At 51.4% G+C, this 23,284-nt stretch overlaps 1 protein-coding gene across 1 annotated transcript in view; it reads left to right on the top strand.

Moving 5' to 3' along the window:
• LOC144168770 (pecanex-like protein 4) overlaps window positions 1-23,284 on the top strand; it is a 473,206-nt gene that overhangs the window by 321,297 nt on the left and 128,625 nt on the right. Inside the window, exon 16 of the mRNA XM_077697735.1 lies at window positions 15,433-15,719. Within this exon, the coding sequence (XP_077553861.1) occupies window positions 15,433-15,719 (287 nt within the window). The remainder of the gene's footprint in view (window positions 1-15,432; window positions 15,720-23,284) is intronic.

Here is a 23,284-nt window from a genome sequence, read left to right on the forward strand (position 1 = left end):
GTTTGTACACTGTATCTAGCTCCAAGTCAAGGTCGCTTCACACAAGCGCTGCACAAGCGCACATGCGACGCTTCGCCTGGCTTCGCTGACTGGTACGCCAGTAGGAAAATATAAGGCCTCTTGAAGGCGGGAGAAGAGTCAGCGAAGTCAATATAGGTACTAAGGAAATAAAATCAACTGATATTTTTTACCGTACAGCGTAAAACTAGGGTGCGCGAAGCACTTTTTTGCGCTGGGCGAACAAGCACAGCGGTCAGGAGCACGACTAACCATCTGCGAACGCTTTTCCGTATACGAAATGCAATTGCTAGACGTGAGCTATTGTGGAAACTCGGCGGACGCTTACTGCACGAGCGCAATACAACAAATAGTCACCTAAGCTGCTTGAAATGCCGAAACTAAATAAAAGTGTAAACTTGTTATACAATACACCAAGTGCATTTTTCGGGAACAGGCGGCGTTGGTGCGGAGCGTTTATGCTGCGCAGAGTGATCCACCAGAGTGGCTGCCTCTTTTGGATGCGTGCGTTTGCTTGCCTGAGTTTTGATCTTTGTTCGACTGTCTGTTAGTGCTTAAATTGTGTGTTAAGTGTCTCGTCTTTTGGAGTTTTCTAACATTTCCATGCATTAAAGAAAAAAAAAATAGCAAGACCGGAGTAGCCTGCTCCGTGGCCGAATCGACTGAGCTGCTAGGTATGTTACGTAAGTGTTTTGCAAGTCGCGAGTTTGAGTCCCCGCGGGTACGTGCTTTTTTTTAGTTAACTTTTTCGTTTTCTGCCGATGTTTTCTACATTGAGTTCACCTTTTTTTGGGCCGCAACGTTCATGGCTCCACGAACTAGTTCACAGAACACGCGCAGGCTGGCACTGGCGCGCTGGCGAGTTCTCGTTGGCGTGCTGTTGCCATAAGCACCGACTGCTTACGGGCAGTGGGCACAGGCTAGAATGAACAGACCCTTGGCCTGGTGCGAACACGCTTTTTGCGGTACAGGCATGAGTGAGGCAAGCTCCAAATATGGGGGAAAAGCGCATGCCATTTGGGCGTCTGCGGGTTCGCGGAGGACGTCCATGCACTGCGTAGGCCTCGACTAGTGAATGCTACGATTCCAAGCCGTCCTGGGAGGCTTATCTTTATGCATTTTAAATGCAGAGCATTTCAGTAACTCACGATGTCACCCGCGTTGGCGTCCGTGGTCCGCGTCCGCATCGCTCCCCATACACTATATAAATACTTGCCGGCGCCAGGTTTCGATCCTACGACTCTGCGGGCGGAGCGCAAGGTGCACGGTGCTCTACCAGCTGAGCCACAAAGCCGACACAGAACGGAAGTTTACGAACGTGCCTTATATCCTTGACTCATTCAAACGTCGGCCAGAGGTGCGCCCTCTCCCCCGCGTCCTCCTCGCCTTCTCTCCGCTCGCAACGCCCTCTCTCGCCACGTTCGGTTCGGGCGCACTACAGGTGGGGACGTGTGCAACACCCTCTCTCGCCGCGTTAGGTTCGCGCGCAAGAACAGGTGGGGCGCTCGCATCGCGCTCTCTCGCCTCGGTCGGTTCGCGCTTAAACCACATATGTCGTTCGCGCGCGCTGCGGTCGCTAACATCTGTGGCGTGATCGTGCCGTCAGCATCACGCATTCGCGTGGTGGCGATTTCGGCGCTATAACACTCTCTCGCGAGGGGCATTGGATTGGATTCGATTGGATTGGCTTGGATTGGCTTGGATTTGGATTGTGTTGGATTGTGTTGCGTCATGGCCGCGCCACGTTGCGTCATAGCCGCTCCACGTTGCGTCATAGCCGCGGCAGGGGGTTCACGGCACGTTTCACCATCGACTTCATCGACAATGTCTACTCTGGAAGACAACAATTACAACAACAACAACCAATACGTAATCCATACGACTTGCAGGCGCGCCCCCCCGCAGAAATGCTCTGCATTTCATCGTGCCCCTCGCGAGGGGGATGTTTTCTTGGTTCTGTTACGTGCCGGGCGGCCGCTGCGAGGCCTGTGTTCACGGGCGCGCGCTCTCGGCAATTTCTAGGTATTTTTACAGCTGACAAGATGGCCGAAGCGCGGTACGATGATTACTGAGTCATTAAGTGCGATGCACTTCTTAAGCGATCCTGAACCTGCGTCCACCGGCGATGTCCGCATAGCATACCCACGTGGGGGATTGGCCAGGAATCTCCTCGTCTTCCTTGGCAACGGGGGGAGATGGGCGCGCGCTGCCTGGCCGCTGACATGGCACATACCCACATGGGGGATTGGCCAGGAATCGGGCGTGAGAAGGGCTAATGCACCCGCTTAAAGGAGTACTGACACGAAATTTCAAAGCTCAGATCCGCTCTAGCAATCAAGTACAACGACAACACAAATAGGTGTCTGTGAATAAATGCATCTTTCTTTCTTTGTAGTTGTGTGTGTGTGTGTGATCTCTCTTTGGCGAACATTACCGAACCGCGCAAATTCAACTCGTCATTCGCACTTTGACATTCTTCCCCTCGGGGAAATGCGGGGAATTTTTTGAGAATGCCCATCCAACAACGCCACCAGTTGTGTTTTACAGAACCGAAACCGAAACCGAAACTTGTTTGGTTGCTCACCTTGGGCATCGTCCAATCACGGTGCCCGCTCCTCCCAACGTCACAGCTTTAGTTGGTGCGGCCGCTGCAAACCGCGCATAGAAGTTTTTCTTCTTTGGCGCTTTGTAAAATAATTACCGATTTGTCAACCGGATAAACGATGAAAAGTGTGCTAATTTGAGCCAGTCTACGCAGTGCAAGCAAAAACGGGAGCTTGACAAATTCACTTCAGTGTCCCTTTGAGCCATGGTCACGCGCAGTCTCGCTGGCTTCGTGAGCGACGCAAGAACGCAAACGCCAGCTTTGGGGCGCCCGCTATTTCAGCAAAAAAATTTCCCCGCATTTCCCCGAGGGGAAGAATGTGAAAGTGCGAATGCACGAGTTGAATTTGCGCGGTTCGGTAATGTTCGCGAAAGAGAGATCACACACACACACACAACTACAAAGAAAGAAAGATGCATTTATTCACAGACACCTATTTGTGTTGTCGTTGTACTTGATTGCTAGAGCGGATCTCAGCTTTGAAATTTCGTGTCAGTACTCCTTTGAGCGGGTGCATTAGCCCTTCTCACGCCCGATTCCTGGCCAATCCCCCACGTGGGTATGTGCCATGCACAGGCACCTATTTGTGTTGTCGTTGTACTTGATTGCTAGAGCGGATCTCAGCTTTGAAATTTCGTGTCAGTATTCCTTTAAGCGGGTGCATTAGCCCTTCTCACGCCCGATTCCTGGCCAATCCCCCACGTGGGTATGTGCCATGTCAGCAGCCAGGCAGCGCGCGCCCATCTCCCCCCGTTGCCAAGGAAGACGAGGAGATTCCTGGCCAATCCCCCAAGTGGGTATGTGCCATGTCAGCGGCCAGGCAGCGCGCGCCCATCTCCCCCCGTTGCCAAGGAAGACGAGGAGCGCGCGCACCCGCAGCTGTTGCTATGTGGACGGACGGCGGTCGCCGGAATTCAGGGTCGCTTATAAAGTGCATTCGCACTTAATAGCGTGCGCGCTAAACGCAAACTGAAAACCCCAAGAACGGCTTGGGTTCTGCGCATGCGGTGTACGACGCCCCAAGACACTTGGGGGCCCCAGAGCGTTGGGGCCCCCTATTCTAACACTCCCTATTCAGCCACCGCGGCCGGCCTTCCGTAAGCTGTGCGTCTGTAGGCGATGTCGGTGTTCGCGTCGATTGGGGCCGGGACAGCAGGTGCCGAAAATGTCGAACATACTGGCTGGGTTACATACCACGCTCTGAGCGTTTTCTGCCTCTTGGGGAGCTCCACCAACTAGGGTGCGGTGTCGTTCGTGTAGGTCTCGGCCGGAAGAGCGGTTGCCAGTCGCGTGCTGCGTTCTGGCTCGTGCGCGCTGCGAAACTTGCGCGTCTCGCTCTGTTTGTTATCGGAAAGACCTGCACGTGGGTGATGTAGCTCGTCGATTGGTGCTCGATGTCGGAGAAGCGGGTGTTCCTGGTATTGACAGATATTCACTGAGGTTCGCTTGCATTTTCGTAATTATGTGGGAGAGGTCCGGGGAACAGGCGGTGCACGGCTTAGCCCTCATTCACACAGCCGTTTTTCACCCCGTCACGTCACCATCACGTCACCGTCTTCCGTCATGGGCAACGGTTTGTCTGGCGATTTCTCGCCGGAAACGGTGCGACGTTGACGGGAGGCCGAGCTCTACGTTTCCGTCCCATCAACGTGACGGGACCAGGCCCCGCGCTAAACCAGCTAATCAGAAAACAAATTTTACGGCTAAATTAAGCGAAAAGTGAGCACAAGCAATTTTTGTTACTTTTCAGATTAAGCACGCTCAATTATAAGCTGAACTGATCAATAGGCAGACGACCCTGTACTCTGACGGAGAGCTCCAGTACGAACGCTATTTCGTTTACGTCTCCGTCGTGGTTTCTTGACGTGATGGTGGCCGTGACGGAGAACGTGACGGCTGTGTGAATGAGGGCTTAGCCTGCGTCGCCCCGTTCGTGCGCGTGTGTGCCGCTTGTCTCCCGACCCGGTGTAGTCACCTTTGTGATGGTATTAGTGGCTAGGGCTCGGGAATAACGTCGCCGAAACAAGACAGGCGCTTGAGACCGGCGCATATGACGAAGACAAACATTTATTGAGACGAGACGAGCTGAAGATAGGAAGGTACAGTTACTATCAAACTGCGACACTAAAGTCAATCCTAAACACAGAATTCTACTAGGGCAAAAAAAAAACCAACACGTTCAAGTTCCCTTCCAACAGGAACCGGTAAAAATCAAATGTCTCACGTGCGCTGGCACTGCCGATGCAGTCGATGCTGCTGTTGTTGCGGTTGTCGGCGACCTCGTGATAGTTGACACGGGAACCAACACGTCGTCCAGTCGATCCGGCGATTTAATGCTTGGTAGTCGACGGCCAGCTTGCGGGCACTGCTGGCACTGCAGCCTAACTGGCTGCGTCTCGGGCGTCCTCGACGACGGCCTCGGAAGACAACGGCTACCGCATCTTGCGTCTAGCCGTCCGAATCATGAGTCCTCGGAATCCATCCCTGCTTAGTCCCCATATCTTCTTCCTCTTCTTCGACGTCACTTTTTTAAATGCGAATGCATTTATTAGCCGGGGGTTGTCTTGCTCCGTTGGCCGGCGTGTGCCTGCATTCCTCCAGCGCGAGCGCACGTGAGCGCGCGCCTCGTAGTTCTGCCTTCGTCGTCGTCGTCGTCGTCGATGCGAATGCATTTCTTAGTCGGGGGTTCACACAATGCAACGTGAGCATTACGCCTCTCCCTGTCGGTGACGTCACTGCAGTTGCTTCCACGTTATCATCAGAAGAAGACAAATCTGCGAAGCGAAGAGAGCGTAATGCCGAACGCGTTACGCGCTCGGGAACATCAAAAAGGAGTGTAGTCGTTTGAACGCGCTTCGGGTTCTTTGGAACGAGTTTGGAAGAGGAGGTGATGACCCCATAGTCTTGGTTGGCGACTTCAACGTTGACGTGCCCAAGAAGAGTGGCGAGTGGCTGGTCGAGTACATGCAGACCAGGCACTCTATGCATTGTCTCTCTGCCGGCTTCGACACGTGCCCCACTACCATTCACGGGAGTTGCATTGATCTGGTCTTTACGCGAAACTGTGACGCGCGTATGCTTCTCAAAGACCCTTTTACCGTGCACTTTAGCGATCACAAGGCAGTGATTGTGGCCGTCAGGTACAACGATAACACAAACAGGAACTGATGAATAAATGATTACGTTCACACTCTCGTCATTAATTACGCCATTACTCGCAACACACTCCTCGGTGCACCCAATGCATTCGAATTTCTGCACGATTCCCTTCGGGGAGGTGCGGGGGAATTTTTTTCTACGGGCTACTCTGCCGGTTCCCTGGTGGCGACACCTAGGGGGAACATACCCCCACAAAGTGATTGTCCACGTTTACCAGTTTAACATCTTCGTCGCCGAGGCCCTTTCCGATGCGCGCACCACCACTGTCCTCTACCTCATCACAATGCTCCCCACTTAAGAAAGTTGTCGGGGACCCAACACACTTTAAAAAAAATCACTCCATGAGATAAAAATCACAGTATCCACAGTTCACAAATGTCACGTCACGCAGGTGAAGGCGTAAAGTCGACGTTTTCTAATGTCGTGGTTCACACACTTGTTATTTGGCACATGTGCGTGTGAGGTCATCCAGTCCTTGGTCTTTTCATGCCGTAAGAAGCCTATCGGTTATGCCCTTTCTCTTTTTTTTAAATGCAGAGCATTTCTTTAACTCACGATGTCACCCGGCGTTGTCGGCGTGCCTCGGCGTCCGCAACAGCCGTTCCAGGTGCTCCCTCTCCCCCACTCCTCCTCTCCCGCATCACGCTACCCTCCTCGCTCTCAACAACAGGTCCACACCCCTCCCCCTACACTGTATAAAAAAAGAATACTTACAGGCGCCTGGTTTCGATCCCACGACCCTGCGGGCGGAACGCAAGGTACATGGTGCTCTACCCACTGCGCCACAAAGCCGACTTTTTTTTTCTTTAATACATGGAATTTTTAGAGAGAAGTCAGCCAAGACAATTGACACACAATATAAACACTAACAGACAGAAAAGGGTAAGCCCGTCAGTCTAACAAAGGTCGGCACCAATTCAAAACTCAGGCAAGCAAACGCACGCATCCAAAAGATGCAGCCACTCTGGTGGATCACTCTGCGCGACGTAAACGCTCCGTACCAACGCCGCCTGTTCCCGAAAAATGACCTTGGTCGGCCTAGGGGGTTCAGCATGCCGATCAGTCATGCGGCACCTCCACAAGCTAAACAAACCTAGGAGCACAAAAACGTCATACGGCACCCGATTAACGTCCTCAAATGGCAAGAAGCGAATGGTGTATGGGGTGATGTCAATGTCCTTTTTTAGTGTCCGTTGCAAAACGTTCCAGAAAAACACCGCGTCATGGCACAGCACAAAACAGTGGTCAATAGTTTCTGGTTGGTTGCACAAGCGGCAATTGTCTGACCAAGGGATCGACATTCCTTTGTCTCGCAGCCATGTTTTAACTGGAAGCGTTTGCGAATGAAGCTTAAAGAAAAACGTTTTGGCATTTGGCGGCACGCACATACGCTTGACACGGTCTAAAACATTATTCGTATGGTCCCGCAAGTATGGCTGGCGATAAAGAGGCACGGGGAATAGATTATGAATTAAAGTGTTCGTCATAGCTGTCCTTGAAAGACTAAACAGGTACTCCAGAGAAAACCGCGCAGTAAGGAAATGAAAAGTATCTACAACTTCTTTTAGAAAACCCCATGGCGGCTTTTGGTTCACCTCACCCGTAGAAACAAGGAGAAACGGCAAATGGTAACTTATGCGCTCTTGAATTACAGTACGTAAAAATGGATGCTCCGCCGACTTGTAGAAGAAAAACCGAGACACAAGTTGGTGCACAAACAAATGCATTAACCCAACACCACCAGACCGTAAAGGAAGAAACAAATTATCTCTGCGCATTGGCTCCCATTCAGATCCCCACACGAATGTAGCAAACACTCTGTGTAGAGCCTGGACTTTCGCCTGCGCACAGTGCAGTACCTGAAGCACATAAACAAGCTTTGCTACCAAGAAGACATTGCAGACTTGCGCACGGGCAAATACAGAAAGTTCTCGCCCCATCCGTGCCTGCGAGGCACGCTTGACATGCGTGAGTGCTGAAGACCAGTGTGGTCCTGAGTTCCTTATTTGGTGCAAAGGCACGCCAAGGTACTCAAGCGGTGTGCTGTCCCAATTAATACCTGCAAATTTGGAAGGTTTGGTTCCCCACAGGCCAAGCCAAAACCCCTTAGTTTTCTCCATATTCATGACCGCTCCAGACACGTCACAAAACTCCTTAGTCAATGCAAGGGCTTCGTGAACACTACGCTTGTCAACACAAAAATAGGCAATGTCATCAGCATACGCAAGAACTTTAACTTCACATGACGCTAACGAAAAACCACGTACTCTTTGACTCTTTTGTATGCTAACACAAAGAGGCTCTATGTACAGTGCAAACAGTAGCGGCGACAGAGGACAGCCCTGTCTAACAGACGATCTGATCTGAACTGGCTTCGAGAGGATGCGATTGACGACAAGTTGTGTAGAGCAATTCGTGTAGCAAAGCTGAATGCCTCTATATAGCACATCACCTAAATTAGCCGCTTCCAAAAGTGCAAATAAAAAGTCGTGAGACACCCGATCAAATGCTTTCGCAAGGTCAATTTGAATAAGGGCCACCTGTTCAACCGAATCAGACACGCATTCCAATATAGAACGAGCAATATGTATATTCGTTTGAATACTTCTGTTCCGAATACCGCACGTTTGGTGAGAACCAACTAAACTAGAAATTACCTGTTGAAGACGGTTAGATAAAACTTTGGCGAATATTTTATAGTCAACATTGCAGAGAGAGATTGGCCGAGAGCCCTCTACAGATCTCAGCTTGTGTTCATCCGCAGTTTTTGGTATTAACACTGTGTGCCCTAAGTAAAAGGTAGGGGGCAAAACACCGTGATCGTATGCGGCTATGAATATGTCCAAGAGGACTGGAGCAAGGATATCAGAAAACTTCTGATAAAATTCCCCGCTCAGTCCATCCGGTCCAGGGGTCTTGTTTGTCTTAAGCGAAGAGATGGCAATCTTAACCTCTTCCAGTGTAATAAGACCGGAAACCCCGGCACACTCATCACCCGCAAGCCTTGGAAGTGCCCCAATGAGAGAATGAAAGCCACGATCTTCACCCACGACATTGGACCCACCAAATAACGTGCTGTAATCAGCATGGAATGCACCGGCAATATCAGCTGAGTCAGTATACCTAGTACCATTATAATTAATCTCAATTATTTCCTTTGCAAGAGCCGATTGGCGCTCATCAGACAGCGAACGGCGAGTGGGATAACTGTCATAAAACCTTCGTGTTCTGGACCGAATTAATGCACCGTGGTATTTTTCAGTAACATATTGCAGCAATTGTCCTTTAGTTACGCCAATTTCATCTATACTTGATCCAGGCATTGCTGCCTCCAGTTCGTGAAGGTCCACCAGTGTACGGGAAAGTTCACGAACATGAAAGCGTTTTAGAAACGCAAGACGAGCTGACTCTTCTATAGCCAAGTTTCGCACCTCTTGCTTAAAAAGATCCCATTGTTGATATAATGAAAGCTCAGCTATTGCAAAAGTGTTGTGTAAACACTCCGAAATACTTCTGCAAAAGATTTCATCGGCCAATAAGGAGACATTGAGCTTCCATAGATCCCACTGAGGCAGCACACCACGCGGCTTTGAGCTGCCGAAGTAAACAGATACCATACAGTGATCGGAGAAAAAAATAGGGCGCACAGTATAGTCGGAAATCCCAGAAACTTCTTTGCAGAAATGTAAATTCGATCCAGGCGTGCATTCGAGGTACACTGAAAGTGAGTGAAGTGCACGGAACTCCCTTTCCTCTCTCCAACATCAACAAGACCATGCTCGTGCACTAGATCAGCCAGGATGGCTGCGCTGCGGTCATATTGCACGCTAAGCCTAGAACGATCCTGCACATTACATACACAATTGAAGTCCCCCATGAGGAGGACTTTTCTTTGGGTATGTAGAAAATCCCGAACCGACAGAAAAAACGACGTACGCTCACGACAGTTCACGGGGGCGTAGAGGCAAATGACACGCCACTCAACACCTGCAATGACAAGGTCACAGCAAATAAACCGCCCCGAAGTATCGGTGCTACACGAGAGAGAAGAAAAAAGAAACATCCCCCTCGCGAGGGGCACGATGAAATGCAGAGCATTTCTGCGGGTGGGCGCGCCTGCAGGTCGTATGGATTACGTATTGGTTGTTGTTGTTGTAATTGTTGTCTTCCAGCGTAGACATTGTCGATGAAGTCGATGGTGAAACGTGCCGTGAACCCCCTGCCGCGGCTATGACGCAACGTGGCGCGGCTATGACGCAACACAATCCAACACAATCCAATACAATCCAATTTAATCCAATCCAATCCAAATCCAAGCCAATCCAAGCCAATCCAATCGAATCCAATCCAATGCCCCTCGCGAGAGAGTGTTATAGCGCCGAAATCGCCACCACGCGAACGCGTGATGCTGACGTCACGATCACGCCACAGATGTTAGCGACCGCAGCGCGCGCGGACGACATATGTGGTTTAAGCGCGAACCGACCGCGGCGAGAGAGCGCGATGCGAGCGCCCCACCTGTTCTTGCGCGCGAACCTAACGCGGCAAGAGAGGGTGTTGCGCACGTCCCCACCTGTTGTGCGCCCGAACCGAACGCGGCGAGAGAGGGCGTTGCGAGCGGAGAGAAGGCGAGGATGACGCGGGGGAGAGGGCGCACCTCTGGCCGACGGTTGAATGAGTCAAGGATATAAGGCACGTTCGTAACCTTCCGTTCTGTGTCGGCTTTGTGGCTCAGTTGGTAGAGCACCGTGCACCTTGCGCTCCGCCCGCAGAGTCGTAGGATCGAAACCTGGCGCCGGCAAGTATTTATATAGTGTATGGGGGGCGATGCGGACGCGGACCACGGACGCCAACGCGGGTGACATCGTGAGTTACTGAAATGCTCTGCATTTAAAACCCTATGCCCTTGCTGATGAAGACAAAGCATCCCCCAGACAAGCCTGCGGAGTGGCTAACACAAACACTGTACTGCTCTAAGAAGGGCTCTAATGCTGCCGATATGTCCTCATCTCCACAGAGCTTTGTTTCCTGAATGGCCGCAATGCTCACGTCCATCCGTCTAAGGAGGCGCAAAAGCTGGTACTGTTGTCTCCTGTTCCTCAAGCCTCTCACATTAAGTGTGGCAGCGTGCAGTGCTGTGACACTTGCCATACTGTGGGAGCATCTTACGTGTCCTTGTCACCTCCAGATAAACCACCCTTGCGGATGGCCTTGGATGACAGTACCTTTCCTGGCTTCTTGGAACCAGCCAGCGGCACAAGACCACTAGCCAGAACAGCAGCGTCGGAGGAGTCCAGTACGGTGGACGCCTGCTTTTTGCCCGCGATGGATGCCCTCTCGCCATCCACAGGAGCAGGCCTTTTCATCGGCCCGCTGCTACCACCCGGAACGTCGTCAGGCAAAGCCACAGCATCCGCCCAAGATGATGAAGCAATCTCCATGGGGCAAGTAACGGAAGCATCGCCCCCAACGTCACCGGGAGACAAGTCGCTCCTCTCATCATCGCTGGCAAGCAGTGGTACTGAAGCATGGTCTTCCTCCAAGGCGTCAATGGGAGTCGCGGAATCCATGCCAATCGGCTCCCCCTGCTCATCACTTGTCGATCCACTTATAACTTGACCAGGTGGCACCGTATGGGGCTCCACTTGCTCACTCTTCCCCGCTGCAGGATTTGTTGGCACAGCCTCGGGAGGTCCCGCCAACACTGGCTGGATAACTTCCCCCGATGCGTCCACTACCTCCGTGACATCCATGACATGAGCGGACACATCTTCATCAGTTGGTAATTCGTGACCTTGTCGGAGCTTGTCCGCATATGTCATGACACACCTTTCTGCGGTGTGGCCATACCGACGACGCTCGGTGCACCGTGGGGTACGACACTGCCGCCGTACGTGCCCAATCCTGTTGCAACGAAGACAAAGAGGTGGTCTGCCAGGGACCAGTACAAGGCACTGGCTCCCATAAATGTCCATCATGTGCGGTATGTCAGCGACCGAGACGCCATCCTTCAATGTGAGGGACACCTCCCGAGCTCCGGTCTCCATGTGGTCCATTCCTGGACACCTCCACATCTCTCTAGCAACAGACTGGATAGTTCCGAATGGTTCCAGCGCTTCAGTAATCCTCCGGTTGTCCAAATGGCGTGGCACCCAAAGCAGCTTCATTTTGATGTTTCTCGTTTCCGGGTCAAACACCATACACTTTAGTCCCTTGATGGTGATGTGCTCGAGCTGGACTAGCTTTTGCTTGACACTGTTAGAATGGAAGGCTACGAACGCGCCTTATATCCTTGACTCATTCAAACTACGTCAAGAAGCTGCTGGTACAACGCATTCACTACCTGTGGGCGGAACGCGAGGTACATGGTGCTCTTCCCACTGCGCTACAAAATCGACACAGAATGAAAGGCTACGAACGCGCCTTATATCCTTGACTCATTCAAACTACGTCAAGAAGCTGCTGATACAACGCATTCACTACCACCAACTCCCCAAACACTAAACGTTAACGCAATACACCCACCCCCTATGCGACGCATTTACTTGAGTCCCCCTCGCGGGGAGATGGGCCCTTTTTTGTTTTTCTTTGGGGTAGGGTGTCTTAGAGGTGTGAGTGAGTTCCTGAAGAAAATCTTGTGTACGTAAGATTCGGTGAGTTTGATCAACCTGATTAGATAGGTGAAGCAACCAGCGTGCGGTGTTTCCTGCTTATTTTTAAGAGTGACGAATATAAAGTATACATCCAGAGTTAAGCAGCTTGCCCTTCGGTTCCATTAACGCTGCTCCGACGTATTAGATTTTTGTATTTCCAGCAGGCCTGGCCGTGAAGCTTGAGATGGCGTGGTCTCATCGAAAACGAGTCAGTCCTCTTGCTCATGCCGTGTGTCCTCTGGCATCCTTCTGGGCATCAAGAAGTAGCTGTAGCACAAACGAGTTCTTGGAGTCTTTCTGGCCCGTTCTCGCCATATGGATACGTGAATAGGAATGACTGGTCTGGTGCATGAGAGAGATCGGTTTTCCAGTTGGGAAGCTGCTATGTCTTGGACACTGCTGTGACTGTAGCCCTGCGGAGCGAACCTTGCGCACTGTCTTGTTACTTGGTTTAAACTGCAGCCGCCTCCGCTTCAACAAGCACGGTAAAGAAATCTCTCTCCTCGGAGGTCTGTGGCTCATGCTCGTCTGAAAGGCCTTCCGCTTCACCGTACCCATAGTTATAAAAGGCGGCTTCTTGAACCTGAGTTCACGTTGTTGCTTTCTGCTCGCCTGTACCGAAAGTTGGGGCTTCCTCTGTGGACGCTTGGCTTGCAGGTCGGAGAACGCAGTCGTGGAAGCTGAATTTTCCTTGGGAACAGCGAAAAGCGATGTATCGCTCTTTTGGGGGACAGCGGCGCACGTAGCTGATGCTTTTTAAAGACGATAGTCTTACTTGGGCTACTTAAACCCAGAAAATTTGGTCTGTCTCTATGTCTGTCTGTCCGTCTGTCTGTCTGTCTGTCTGTGACTCGATTCAGCCACCCGACCAAAGCAAAACTATGCCTGCGCAATAGTCTTATATAGTCACAGCTAAATCTACCCGTCTATGTCTGGTGTAATGTTCATACTTGTCAACATTGTGGAAGAAGAACAAGACATTACGCAAATATGAGACAACAAAGCAATATAGAAGTGATATTTGCAGTGTTCCTTTATAACAAATCAAACATTCTTGACTTTTGCGAAATTAAATACTTCATCAACTGCAGAAAAAGAATTCACTCTGCCGTCGCCTGCTGTCGACCGCGGCACTATAGCTTCTGGCGCCATTTTAAGAAATCAACCGGTAACAGTTACGCAAGGTTCCACTAGATAGGTTCCACGTTCTGCTTGCAACGCTCGTGGTGTAGGGAAACGCGGATCTATAAACGTTGAAGTAGGGCGCATCGATTAACGCGTGTCTTCGCCGTACGGCAGCGTTCGCATCGAGACACCCGGTTTGGAGCAGAGGAACGCGGGAAGTTTAAATTGATTTAAGCGAACCTTTGGCGTCTTTACCTTGGGAGGAGCGCAACTCAAGAGGAACAACATGAGAGGTGAGCGGGAAAGCGAAGGGAGGCATTTACTTCGCAAAAGCCCATAAAGGTTGTCGTCTTTTGACGGCATTTGCAACGAAAGGAGCAGATACGCGGCCAATTTTTCACCTTGATCTTGGGCAGAAATGAGCCGTCAATGAGCAGCGAGCTGCTTTGTGAATGTTACCTTCAACGTTTTGAGGTGGTGTTCTGCTCGACTGAGGTATGAATGTTTGTTCCTCAGAACGAGATTCGCCTTGATCGTTAATCCGTTCGTTAATTTCCTTTTCCAGACTATTCCTGAAGCCTTCACGAGATGAATGCACCGGCGTTTCTGCTGTAGGGAAGTGAGGTGGACTTCGTGAGGTGGCAGTGTCCTCCACGCGAATATATCCTGCCGCTGCTTCTGTAAACACAGCTGGTTCAATGGCCCTTCTATGTTTTAACCCATCAAGAGCTGCCTTAGCATTTCGTTCTCCTTTTCCTGTGCTTATTTTTCAGCTTCATATTCTGCTTCCCGCTCTGCTTTCAATTTTGCACTCTCACAGTCCACCCACCTCCGAAGTTCTGGTCCCTTCAATCCTGATTTTATTCCTTCCGCAACAAGCCTTTCCAATTCTTCGATTCCCATATCGAAACCTCAAACTTGCAAGTCTCTTTCGCTCGTTAGGGTAACAGTCTCCAAGGTATTAGTAGAGAGTCATGTCCGCCTTCAGACTGTCATTAGCCTCTCAATGTCCGTGCCTCGAATCGGTTCAGTTTATCTCGAAATCTAGCCTCCCTCTTCAAGATGTTAAAGAAGAGGTCCTGTCGCGGACGCCAGGTGTGATGGTATTAGTGGCTAGGGCTCGAGAATAACGTCGCCGAAACAAGACAGGCGCTTGAGACGGGCGTATATGACGAAGACAAACATTTATTCAGACGTGGGCGACTAAACTACGCGAACTGCATGAACACGCACAACTCTATATTCCTTAAAGCTCGCCCCATATAGCTAGGCTCGTTCGTATAAGCTTCCGGTCACGGACACTGCTGCGGTGGTGCCGAATGGCTACGTGCTTCGTGGTCACCCTTTTCATTCCTCGGCGGAGAGAATTCTCGGAAGCCTTGGAGGGCAGCTGACAGATCGCGCATAGTTTTTATTTATTTACTCTTTAGAGCGGTGGTCATTTTCTTGACCACACAATGACAACGTAAGTGAAAAAATTTCAACAGAGCCACAAACAAAAGGTTTGAAGATTTTTGGGATGGTTCACTGTGGAAGAAAAGTTTTTGTTCTCTGAGAGTCGAACTTCGAAAAATTTCCTTGATGAGACTGCGTGAACTGGTGTGCTAGGCAGATTGCAAGAAGTTCGTGGAACTACATCCGATAAATAGATGACTATAACTAAGAAACGCGAAGTAATTCCTTGTCAGTAGTATGACATAACTGCGACAGTTTTTCGCGACATCTCTCTATGTTGGAGCCTGTCTTTGAAGTATTCGCACATACTCTGCATTTCATTTGTATGGTAATGCTAGAGTACCTACTTGGATGTTGAAAGATAAAATGAAATCAGCTCTTGCTTGCAGCTCACTGGCACGCGGTAAATGTTTGCAGTTGTCTTGGGCCACCAAGAGAGGGCTCCACTTCCCCACGGAACTCCCCAAGGTTCGCGTTGTGAGCGCCACGACGGAGATGAGCCCACCCCGTGAATGGCTGGAGTTCGCGCGGGAAAAGGCACCGCGGCCGCCCCCAGGAGGCGCTGCTCGACTCTTCTCGGCACTTGACGGCGGCGAAGGCTGGTGGAGGGCTGTTCTGCAGCACTACTCCAACAGAATGTCCCATAAAGCGAGGAAGGAATCGGAAGAGGCAACGTCGAGCCGAAGACTGTTCCTTCAGTACAGGTGAGGTTTCCCTGGGCGTTGCAACTTTTTCTCACAACCAACTCCGATTTCACCAAACAGCGTTGGAAATTTGGCGCATACGTGTCCTCGAGAGAAAGAACGATTTTTGTGTGCCTTGGAACTCAAGTCTGTTAATCAAGACTATTTCGCGCGTTATGTACAGCGAAAAAGGGTGGTTAGAGAAGGGCTGCACTTTTCCACATTGAAAGAGCTCCAGCCAGCTGCACAGAGCAATGGTAGCGTGCGCAGGAGAAAATATAGGCAACAAGAAAAAAAGACAGAAGAAACCTCATACAACCTAGAGGGGTACGGCGCCGCATCTGTAATGGGTGACTCACGACCACTGATGTTACAGGCCGCGGTCATCTGGGCTGTTTGCTCCTGGCTCCCCGGATCCTGCGAGCTGACTGCCACGACCACCTGCCTCTTCCTTGCCCTACTGAAACCCTTCCGAGGCCAAACTTGGATGAAACCAGCCTTTAAATCTGGCAACGAGGAACTTCCGTATCGGCTCGTGCCTTCAGCGACGGAGCATATAAGCGCCATTCTTCAGCCGCCTACTTTGGGTACGGCGCCGCATCTGGGATGGGTGACTCACGACCACTGATCTTACAGGCTGCGGTCATCTGGGCTGTTTGCTCTTGGATTTCCGGATCCTGCGAGCTGACTGGCACCGACCGCCTGCCACTTCCTTGGCCTACTTAAGCCCTTCCGAGGCCAAACTTTGATGAAATCGGCGCTTCAATCTGGCAATGAGGAACTTCCGTATCGGCTCGTGACGTGAACGGCGGAGCATATAAGCGCCTTCCTTCAGCCGCCTACTTTGGGTACGGCGCCGCATCTGGGATGGGTGACTCAAGACCACTGATGTTACAGTTAAATGAAGGGTGCTTCCTGTACCAGGTGTAATCATCCCTGTCTCACTGCGGTGTCGTGCCCACCATATAGATAGATAGATAGATGGATGGGTGGATGGGTGGGTGGATGGATGGACGGATGGATGGACGGACGGACGGACGGACGGACGGATGGGTGGGTGGGTGGATGGATGGATGGATGGATGGGTGGATGGGTGGATAGGTGGATGGGTGGGTGAGTGGATGGGTGGGTGGGTGGGTGGGTGGATGGATGGATGGATGGATGGATGGATGGATGGATGGATGGATGGATGGATGGATGGATGGATGGATGGATGGATGGATGGATGGATGGATGGATGGATGGATGGAAACTTTATTGTACAAGTGATGGTGGGGCGAATCAGCCGCCTCGGTCCAGGCAGCCGCTGAGGGCCCTGATGATGTGGGCCGCCAGTTCCCGTTGCTCGTGGAGACTCACCACAATAGCCAGCCACTCTCCTGTGTAATTGTGTGGTTGGGTAGGGTTGTAGGGGCACTCCCACAGAATGTGGTCCTGGGTAGGGGGTGTTGAATCCCCGCTGGGGTATGCGCCACCGTCACCACCATTGTCATCATCATTAGCACATGATCCCTGCCTTTAAAGTGATTCATCACGTAGCGGTCAGCCATGGCCCCGAACCCTGCTGCCTGTCTCCTCCTTCCGTAACATTCTGGTGCCGACAAACCCGGGAAGAAGACCAGGGACCGAACTGGAGAGCAGCATGATGCCAGTGGCTGCAGGCAAGTGGGACCCACAACCGTTTGCCGCCGTCTCACCCTGAGCCAACTGGTCCGATGGCTGACCCTGAGCGCAGCACTCCAATGACCGTTACCCTCGAGGGCACCGACGCCAACAGCGGCGTACGTACTTTCTGCCTCGAGGGTCGAGTAGCTGCCCAAACTGAGCTGACATGGTGCGTCGCCATCCCTGGTGCGACCACCACGACTTCCGACCGCAACGCTCACACCTACGCAGAGACGCGACGTTCCGTCCAGACCACCACACTTGGATACAACCTTGCGGCTACCGAAGACCGAGGTGGTGAGCTGGACTCTCTTCGCTTGTTGCGGAACCATGCCCGCTCAAACTTTAAAGCTATTCTTGCCCATGTTCAGCGAATTTGCACTCCGTTGCCTGCAGTCTGTAAACTTAACACCTGCCTAGAAAATCTGAAACTTAAGCAAGCATGCCTAAAAAAACTGGATGCGGCAATAATTGATTTAGTCGACAAAGAACTTGAGGAGGAAGTGGAAACTGCTGAATTATACATCGATTGTTTCATCCGTGCAAGAGTACTACTAAATCACTACATCGATTCCCGCAAGAAAAGAGTGCCCCCAGAATTGAAAGGACCAGACCGTCGTCTAGAAGGATTGATAGCAAGGCTTAAAGATTGTTCGGCTGATCCATGCACAAGGGTGTCCGACGTGAATCAGACCGATGTGAGAAGTGCCCTCCCGAACGAGCCGACAGAACAGCAGCCTGCTAAAGGGAACGACGAGACATCATCAACAGTGAAGCATGCGCAAACGGGCATTGCCGGAGTGGGAGTGGCGCGAGCTCCTGAAGAAGCACGTGTTGAGCCGCCACCGTCTGAGTTCGAGTTCCTATTCGTTCCAGACTTCATGAAGGAGGAAGCCTCGCCCGAACTTCTCGAAACCGCACGGACGCATGCAAATAACTACCCGGCATCTAGTGAGTTTCAGGAAGGCCTACTTGACAGCGCAGGCCCAGACAATGCGACGAGCTTAAAGCCTGACGACGGAGTCATTGCTACTTCCGTGAAGGGTTCGTCTAAGACAAAATGTCGTCGGCCTGGAACCTCACGTCATTCGAATGTTTCTTGCATGGTCACCGCATGGAAGAGTAATTGGAAGAGCGCAACGTGGACCAGAAATCCCGTAAACCACCGATATGGCCGGTTCTTACTTATGAAACGGACCCACCCTACTCGAAGGCAGAGAAGCGACCTTGGAACACCGTTTAAATCATCGCTCGGGAGCTCCCGTAAGACCTACCGTAACAACAAGACATGGAGAGTTGTCCGGCATTGCCTTTGGTATGATCGCCACATGACCACCGAAGGAATGGAAACATTTCCCGAGGCTCGGCACACAGTTTGGCTGCCGTCTGCTTCCACCTGGCGACGCTTGGTTATCCGGAAGTCGGCACGCCGGTGGAAGCACCGCTGGAAACGGAGAAGGCGACAGAACCAGAAGGCAGCTTGCAAGGACTGACGTTACGGATTTTCCCCCAGCATCGATTGTCTCGCGGGCGGGAGTAAAGATGTGGCGAGCGGTCTCGACCCGACGAGATTCAACGACATTTTGGATGACCATTCGTCACTGGAGCCAGGCGTGCCTGAGCACCGACAGCAGCATATCGAGGAGCTGGACAAGGACCCGCGTGATTGCCATCGACATGTACAGGATGCGAAAATTCAAGGGGAAATTGCGCAGCACCGTACAGTTGTCTGAAGCACTTCAACAGCGGCGCATCAGCACGTACCGCAACAAGGAGCCGGAACTTCCGCTCAAGTTTTGGGCGAACTGCGGGGCTCGCTATGAGAGCATCTTACCGAGACGAACGTGCTGGAGGACTTGTGCCAGAACCTGACACGCTGGAACGTGATAGAGACTAGGAGCCAGCTGGAGAAGTGTCGTACTGCTAGCAAGTTCGGCGCTGGCGCGTGGTTCATGAATCTGCTTCTTTGTGGCATACGCACATTGCGGCGGCGGGAGGATGTTGAATCCCCGCTGGGGTATGCGCCACCGTCACCACCATTGTCATCATCATTAGCACATGATCCCTGCCTTTAAAGTGATTCATCACGTAGCGGTCAGCCATGGCCCCGAACCCTGCTGCCTGTCTCCTCCTTCCGTAACAGGGGGAATAACGCAGTGCAGACAGAGTGGGACAGGGGTGTCTGGCGTGCGTTGGAATAGGTGGAACCGAGTGGGTGTGGGTAGTGTATATGTTCGCGCCGGCCGAATGAATACTTCCTCGCAACGGGACGGCCCGGAATGGAGGAGAGGGAACGTGCGGCGTGTGCTTACAATGTCTGCTAAGGTGGGAGCGGAGGGGGAGGACATGGACTTGTGTCGCGAGCGTCGACAGGGGCCCGCAGGAGAGCTTCGCGGGCAAGCTGATGAGCGCGTTTGTTCCCTGAAACGCCTGCGTGACCAGGGATCCAGTGCACGTGAAAAGGCCCTTTAACGTTGTTGAAGAGGGACAGTAAGGAGGGGAAGGCGAGACCCTGAGCCAGGTGGTAGCACGCTGACTTTGAATCGGTATAAATATTGGTCGTGATGATGGGCGATGTGTTGTCAGCAGCGACAAAAGCGATGGCGAGAAGTTCGGCTTCTTCTGGGGAGGTGCAGCGTCGAATGGTGGAGTAGTGAGTACCCCCTGAAGTGATGAAGGCGACCGCACCGAGGTTATCTTCAAATGCTGCACCTGTGAACATGTGGCGGCTGTCGGTATCATGGTTTACTTTCTTGGCGTAGCATGCGTCACAAATAAGACGGCGTTTTGGATCGCGTTCCTTGTCCATGTGGTAGGGAATAAGTTCTACGGTAATTTGTTCGAGGATTTTACTATCAAGAGGAGTTGTTTGTGGTCGGGGAGGATGGGACGGGTATCCTAATGTGCGTAAGATTTGAAACCTGTTGCAGTTTCGGAGAGGCGTTGACGTTGGTGGCTGCGGTGGATGTCAATTATATCAGAAACCATCGGGAGAACACCAATATGCGCAATTCGGGTGGTGCTGGTGGCAATTGGAAGACCCAGAGATATTTTTGTCGCTTTGCGGATAAGAGGATCAGGCTTCTCTCTAAGGTGCGCGTTAGGACGACGTACGGCGCTTGATAACGAATGTGGGAGATGATAAGAGCATTGCGGAGTTGAATAAGGTCCTGTTCTTTGAGTCCCCTGGAGCGTGTAGTGACACGGCGCATCACGTTAAGGATGGGTTCGACCTGACGGTGAATGTGTTGCACGGCCGAACATCCCCCTCCATCAGATTGGATGTGGAGGCCGAGAACTTTCAAAGTTTTTGTGGGTGGATGGTGTTGTCGTTATGATGAAGGGCAACTAGAGGTGGGTTCCAATGAAGGGAGCGCACAAGGAGCAATGAGTTTTCTCAGCCGAGCAAGCTAGACCGATAGTGTGAGCTGCTTGATCAACAGCTCTGAGGACGGCTTGAAGGGTGTCTTGAATGAATCCCGGGCTGCCGCGTTTTATCCAGATAGTAATATCGTCGGCATACAGAGAGTACTGAATTTCGAGGAAAGATTGTAGAGCTCGGTAGATACGGAGCATGGCGAGGTTAAATAATGTAGGAGAGAGGACCGCGCCCTGAGGGATGCCTCTCTGAGGGTGAGGTACCGCGTCAAGCTTCTGGTCGCCAATTTGTATGGTCAGGGTACGGGACTGAAGGAAGTCCCAGACGTAAAGGTACATGTTCGAGCCGCAATTCGTATCTGCGAGTTCTGAGGGCATAGTGTCATGATCCACACAGTCAAATGCCTTCATTAGGTCTATAGCGAGGATTGTTTCTAGCTGGGCTGAGCTGGGGGACTGAAGGATGTCCTCGTATATGCGAAGCAGTGTGTCCTGAGTAGATAGCTCTGAGCGATATCCAACCATAGAGTGAGGGAGTGCTTGGGTATCCTCTAGATGTTGCTGAAGACGATTGAGGGCTATGCGCTTCATAACTTTGCCAACTTGAGAGGTCAGTGTCATGGGACGGAGATTAGGGAGATCTAGAGGTTTTCTGGGCTTTGGGATAAAGATCATGTGGCCCTTCTTCCATAAGTCACAGAGTGGTATTTGTCCTGTCCAAACGAGGTTGATGGCATGCAAGAAATGTTGTTGGTCAGCATCTGACATATTCCGAAGTAGGGCGGTAGGTACCGGTAGGTACCAGGAGATTTGCTGCCTCTGCACTTACGGAGGGCGATGCGAAGCTCACTCCAGGCGAATTCCTCGTCAAGTTCGGGGTTTGGAGAGCCATTGTATTCAGAATACCGAGGTTGACACAAAGAAGGGATATAAAGTTTCTTCATGGTGGCCAGTAGAGTACCTGGGTCTTTGTGTTGACTGGTGAGGCGATTGATCTTCTGGGTGATCATAATCTTTGTGGACTCGGGATTTATTATAGCTTTGAGTATACGCCACGTCTTGCTAGTGCTCAGGGTGTATTGAAGTTCATCACACATGGTATTCCAGTGTTCCCCGCAAGGTGGTTAGAGTATTCTTGAATGTGTTAGTTAAGTCGATTGATTTGGGCACGGAGTCTACGGTTTGTTTTGCAGCGAGTCCACCGCTTCAGGAGACAAGCACGGCTTCCCAACAGTGTGACAGGTGGGCATCTATGTGAGGAGTGACCTCGTTCGTGGCAAGAACCTTGGTATGCTTATCAAGAGCATGCATAAGTTGCTGTGTCCAGATATCTACGTCTGTGAAAGGGGGGTTGCAGCGCTGTTGTGGATACGTAGGCCAATCAGTGATACTAACAGATTTCTACTTGATTCGTTTTGGAGATGCGGAGACCGTGAGGCGTAGGATTGCATGGTCGCTGCTCATATATTCTTGAGTGTGTTCCCATCGTAGAAGGACAGCTCGAGTAGCGAGAGTGAGGTCGGGGTTGGTATTTCGTTCCACGGAGTTGCCCATACATGTGTATTCTTGTACGTCGTTATGTAGTGTGTACCCAGTTTCTTGTGCAGCGCAGTGCACCCGGCGGCCTTTCCTGCATTCCCTGGTATAGCCCCAGGCAGGATGTGGGGCGTTGAAGTCGCCGGCCAGGATATGCTGATGACGGGTTTTGGTTCAAGAAGGATGGAACAGTTCTTCAAGCTCTGGTAGAGTATTGCACGGGGGACTGAGACGTTGGTGATGAGCAGAGGGCAGCGCTTAAGAGGAATTGAAACAGTGATGCTGTTGGCGGTGTTATGTTCAAGAGTAGCCGTTAGGGTAGAGTGGACCAGAGGGGCAAGGCAGGGACTTTGCTTAAACGTGACATATCCAGGTAGCGTAGGATTTAGTCCTGTCTCTTAAAGGGGCCCTGAAAGGCGTTTTGAGCACACTAAATGAACTAGCGCAATCGTTAGATTGGGTCGTCAACGTCATCTGTGCCAAGTATTACTCTTTTACGCGCAGCGGAAAGCTCACACTTTTGTTGCAAAGTTTGTCGCTTTTTTCTCACCCTTTCCTTCGTGTTTTTGGACGCCGCCATCTTCACATGTCTACATCATCGATTCCTAGATATTCGTCATGAGCTAGACATCCTGCTATTGGGCGGCTTTTTCACGCACTTCCGGCAAAGAGATGAGTCGTCTGCTCAGCGTCGGCTCGCCGGCTGATCTGCCGGCGGAGTGCCGGAGTGCTTGGACATTTTACGACAAACGAAACAAGTGTAAACAAACGTTTAACCGTTTGTATTAAATGCAGCACGGCCATAAGACGACATGGATATTCCCTTACCTGAGTACGTTCCGTAAAGAAAGCGTTGAAGCCCCGTGGCACTTCTTTCGTGCAATCGCAGAGAACGCCCTGAGCCGAATGCCCGGGTTTGACGCATACATTTTATTCTACTTCAAAACAATCCAGAGATGGGTTTCGAACGAACACAACGTCACAACATGCGTTGCAAGTCTGAACCG

The sequence above is a fragment of the Haemaphysalis longicornis genome, unplaced genomic scaffold (genome assembly GCF_048455015.1).
Source record: "Haemaphysalis longicornis isolate Haplotype H1 unplaced genomic scaffold, Haemaphysalis longicornis Haplotype H1 scaffold_2, whole genome shotgun sequence".
Classification (NCBI taxonomy): domain Eukaryota; kingdom Metazoa; phylum Arthropoda; class Arachnida; order Ixodida; family Ixodidae; genus Haemaphysalis; species Haemaphysalis longicornis.